The sequence below is a fragment of the Musa acuminata genome, chromosome BXJ3-1 (assembly GCF_036884655.1).
Source record: "Musa acuminata AAA Group cultivar baxijiao chromosome BXJ3-1, Cavendish_Baxijiao_AAA, whole genome shotgun sequence".
Taxonomy (NCBI): domain Eukaryota; kingdom Viridiplantae; phylum Streptophyta; class Magnoliopsida; order Zingiberales; family Musaceae; genus Musa; species Musa acuminata.
The window spans coordinates 44,337,135-44,341,237 of NC_088349.1; the positions used below are offsets into that span (position 1 = coordinate 44,337,135).

Here is a 4,103-nt window from a genome sequence, read left to right on the forward strand (position 1 = left end):
TTTCTCATCTTAACTAATTATTCATAATCGTGTTGTATTTAGAATGACGAATACAAAAGTTAAGGGTAAATATGGAATTTTATAACTCCCCCCCCCTCCTCGGCACCCGCATAAATGTGGCCCATCAGAGAAGCCCGCATCATTCGAGACGCAACCGCGACCGTCCGATCCGTTGATCTTTGCTGGTGGCTGTCCTATTTAACACCCCCATCTCCGAAACAGCCACTAGGGTTTCCCACACTTGGGGTTGGCTGCTCTTAGTCGGCGCATCGGTCGCGGGCACCCTCATCGGCGGAGATGGTGAAGGGGCGGCAAGGCGAGCGCGTCAGGTGCAATCCGATTTGCTCTTCGAAACCCGAACCTCTTTCTTCTCTCCATTTCGATTTCATCAAGTTGATCTCTTATTGCTTGCGCTGTCGTTTGATCTCGATTGCAGGCTGTACGTCCGCGGGACGATCCTCGGATACAAGAGGCAAGTCGAGTTCTTCTCGGGAGTCGAATTTGTTCCTCGTTGTTAGTTGGACTTGTGTTCTTTTTCTTCTGTGAGAATTGATGAGGATGTATGGATCAGGTCGAAGTCGAACCAGTACGAGAACACATCGCTGGTCCAGATCGAGGGGGTGAACACCAAGGAGGAAGTCGCTTGGTACTGCGGCAAGAGGATGGCGTACATCTACAAGGCGAAGACGAAGACCAAGGGGACGCGGTACCGGTGCATCTGGGGTAAGGTCGCACGCCCGCACGGCAACAGTGGCATCATCCGCGCCAAGTTTAAATCCAATCTGCCGCCTAAATCCATGGTGAGGCTCGAGTCCCTGCGTTAATTCGTACTCCAAATTTCACATTTTTGCTTAGGTTTTCCCTCGTCTTTGTATCTGCAGGGTGGAACGGTCAGGGTTTTCATGTACCCCAGCAACATTTGAGGAGGTGAGCTTTTACATTCACCTGTTATGGAGAATGTCATTTCGAGAAATGTACTTGTTTGGTTCTATTTTCTTATTGTTCTCTTGTTATTATTTAATGTTTTTCTACAGCATTTACTTTCTCTATGATTTTTTTTCATCAATCTTTGTATTCATTTTTTAATTATCTCTCCTGAAATTGTCACGCAAAATTGTTATGTTTTCACTTGGGTTTTAGATATCATCCCTGAAATGTTTCACTTGCTTAATGCAGAATATTAGAAACATCTTTTGAAGTTCCAAACAAATTCTAATGTCGATAGAGGATTATTTGCTTTTGGTATTATGAGAGGAATATCCTGTGTGTTATTGCTCAAATAAATCCTTAGTCAAAGTTATTTAGATTGGGAAAGAAAGAGTTCTCCAGGAGAATTCGATTAGAGCGAGACTCGAGAAGAAACCGTATGAGCCTGATAATATTATGCTCGTTATATGATCTCTGATATTAGATGGATGATGGACTATAGGTATACGGTAGCTAAGGACAGATAGGTTCAAAGGATTGGATTTTCCTGTATCGTTTGGGGACTATGGCGCACTGGTTTAGTACGTCTGCAGTTGATGAGTCGAGTGAATTATTATGTAGATAATAATTCATCGAGCCCGAAGGAGTTCTGATAAGTATGACTCACAATCAGTTCGATATTGGGCTTAGAAGGTCATACACATATGGTAAATGTTACGACGAGTAAATATTCAAATATGAGATATCCGTTGGAGTTTTTATCTTATTTGATATCTAATAAGTTTTTGTATTATTGGATCTCATGGATGAGATCCAATAAAAACTAATAAGAGATTATTGGGTAGAGATCAATTAATCTAATAGGTTTGGGTAAATGGATGAAGATCCAATACCTAATAGAATAAGATTCATTAGGGTTAACTAGGGGCCTCTATAAACAGGAGAGAACTAAAGCCTCATAGGCTAGAGCTTCTTAGTAGCCACCTTTTATTCTTCTCTCCCCTTTCTCCTCCTCAGATAGTAGGCCTTGAGTTTTGAGGAGCGTCGTCGCAGTTCTACTGTGTGGATCATCGTTAGAGAGGAGGACCCTTGATCTTCATCATCAACTCTTACAGATCTTTAGGGATTTAAGGATATACAATCTTCCTAGGTAACACAAATGTCTTGCACGTGGTTTTCAGTTTTATGGATTTTACACACAAATCTTCACACGATGATGAACACCTTTTGGGAAATTTAGGATTTTTGTCTTCTGTTCTTTCGTTGCGCATGTGATGTCGCTTTTAGAATTCCTAACAGTGGTATCAGAGCCAGGTTATTTGTGCAAATGATTGGTTTTGAACTACGTGTATTGTGTTTTGGAGAAGCTTTTTGCGTCAAAATCATTGACGCAAAAACGAGAAATAATAGAAACTATTGCTGCCCTTGTTGCTCTCGCAGATGGCAGCACTGCCATCTGCATGCAGTAGGCTTCCTGCCGGCGATTGGCATCATGATTAGATTTTATTTTGGATATTCCTATTATAGAGTCCATTAATAAAGCACAAAATTGTTAGTGGGACACATTGCCAGTCTTGGAAACAAGAACATTGCCTTGACCCCACATTGGGTTTGATGTTTGCATTATGAACATCTGTGTTTGAATTTTTAAAGTTCAGACTCTAGCACCTTAACTGTTACTGTTATATAAAATAACTATAACTAAAAATAATTAGATTCTGTTTTGGATATTCTGTTTTGGATATTCCTATTCTGGAGTTCAATAGTAAAGCACAAAATTGTTAATTGCACTAAATAAAAGCAGTAATGTTTTGTGCATTTCTTGTTTTACCTATTGAAATTTATAATCATTGGCTTGGTAAGACCAATTATCTTGCCCAAGCACTAATCAATCTCAGTGATTCAATGAATCATGATCTAAAATAGTGAACCAACTTTCTCGATTGTGAGTTATTTTGTTAATGTAGACTGACCACCGTCGTTTACCATGAACCAGGATATGTGAATCCATAGCCATATCACAACTCTGAATGTTCATTAACCAGTTACACGTTACCTTGGTTACGAATGATTGTGCCTGATTAAGAGCATAAGCTGTCAGAACAGTATTAAAAAAAATATAGGATGCATCATTCTGAAATCATTAATTATCAATTTGAAGGGAAGATTGTTACATCCAAATAAATGATAAGAGATCAAGTTGTTTAAGTTAAACAATTTTTACTAGTCATCGCTGGAGATTGTCACATCAAAGAGTCATTCCTTTGTTCTTGTTGAACTAACCTATGTTCTTCCATAATAAATAAGCATATAATTTTCACTTAAAACATATTTTTTCAAAAGCATACTATATTTCTTATATGTGATGCATGGTTCTTGCATAAAATAAAGATCCATACAAGAAGAAAGATGGATAATTAAGAAATCAAGAATTTAGATTGCTTATGCGAGAAAAATTGCAAAACTCGATACTTTTCTGCATATGGATGCCTGTGTTGATAAACATGCCGAGAGTTTGATTGCCTAGTTATGACTCTTGTATACTTTGAATTGCTTTTGTAACGCTCCAGCTTTGTCTTTTTCTTGATCAGGTGAGTCAATGCTGCAGTGCAGATGCTTTTCGGAATTTGTAGCTGAGATTTGAAGGGGGATTGAAGCTAAATTGTGTTCCTTGATACTAAAAGTAGCTCGACTAGTTATGATACTTTATTTGGACTACTTACTACTCGTGTTAGTTTTCGGGGTTAATTTGCTCTTTGAACTTAAATTGACTCCTTGCGGTTGAGCTAATTAGAAAACATTAGGCAGTTGTGAAATTGTGTCTCCTTGCGGTTCCTGGTAAGATAATGTTGAACAGCACAGTAGCAGATAGCGGCAATCTACCTACATGGAATTTTTTCACTGTTTGATGTTGGTCCTGTCGAGAGGACAAACCTTTTAGATGTTATGAATTGACATAACCTTTCAAGGTACGGTAGGCTTTGAGCTCCTATCGATTTAATTTCATCTATAATTCTAACGGCATTAAAGTCGTATTTTTGTCTCATGATCTTCTGTCAAGATTAAAAATATTGTTATTTATCGTATCTATTATTATTCTAGAGTAGGAAACTCTATAAAAATGTGTAATTTCAAGAAAATATTTTATCCATTTTAATTTGGTAGCCATTATTCTT

General features: G+C 38.2%; 1 protein-coding gene across 1 annotated transcript; it reads left to right on the top strand.

Annotated features, from left to right (window-relative positions):
* Window positions 1-206: 206 nt before the first annotated feature.
* On the top strand, window positions 207-3,828 carry LOC104000348 (large ribosomal subunit protein eL33w-like). Its single transcript, XM_009422372.3, has 5 exons — window positions 207-329; window positions 437-472; window positions 572-800; window positions 882-927; window positions 3,519-3,828. Exons 1-4 carry the CDS (start codon window positions 298-300, stop codon window positions 921-923), a joined length of 339 nt encoding a protein of 112 aa, XP_009420647.2. The 5' UTR covers window positions 207-297; the 3' UTR covers window positions 924-927; window positions 3,519-3,828.
* The last annotated feature ends 275 nt before the right edge of the window (window positions 3,829-4,103 follow it).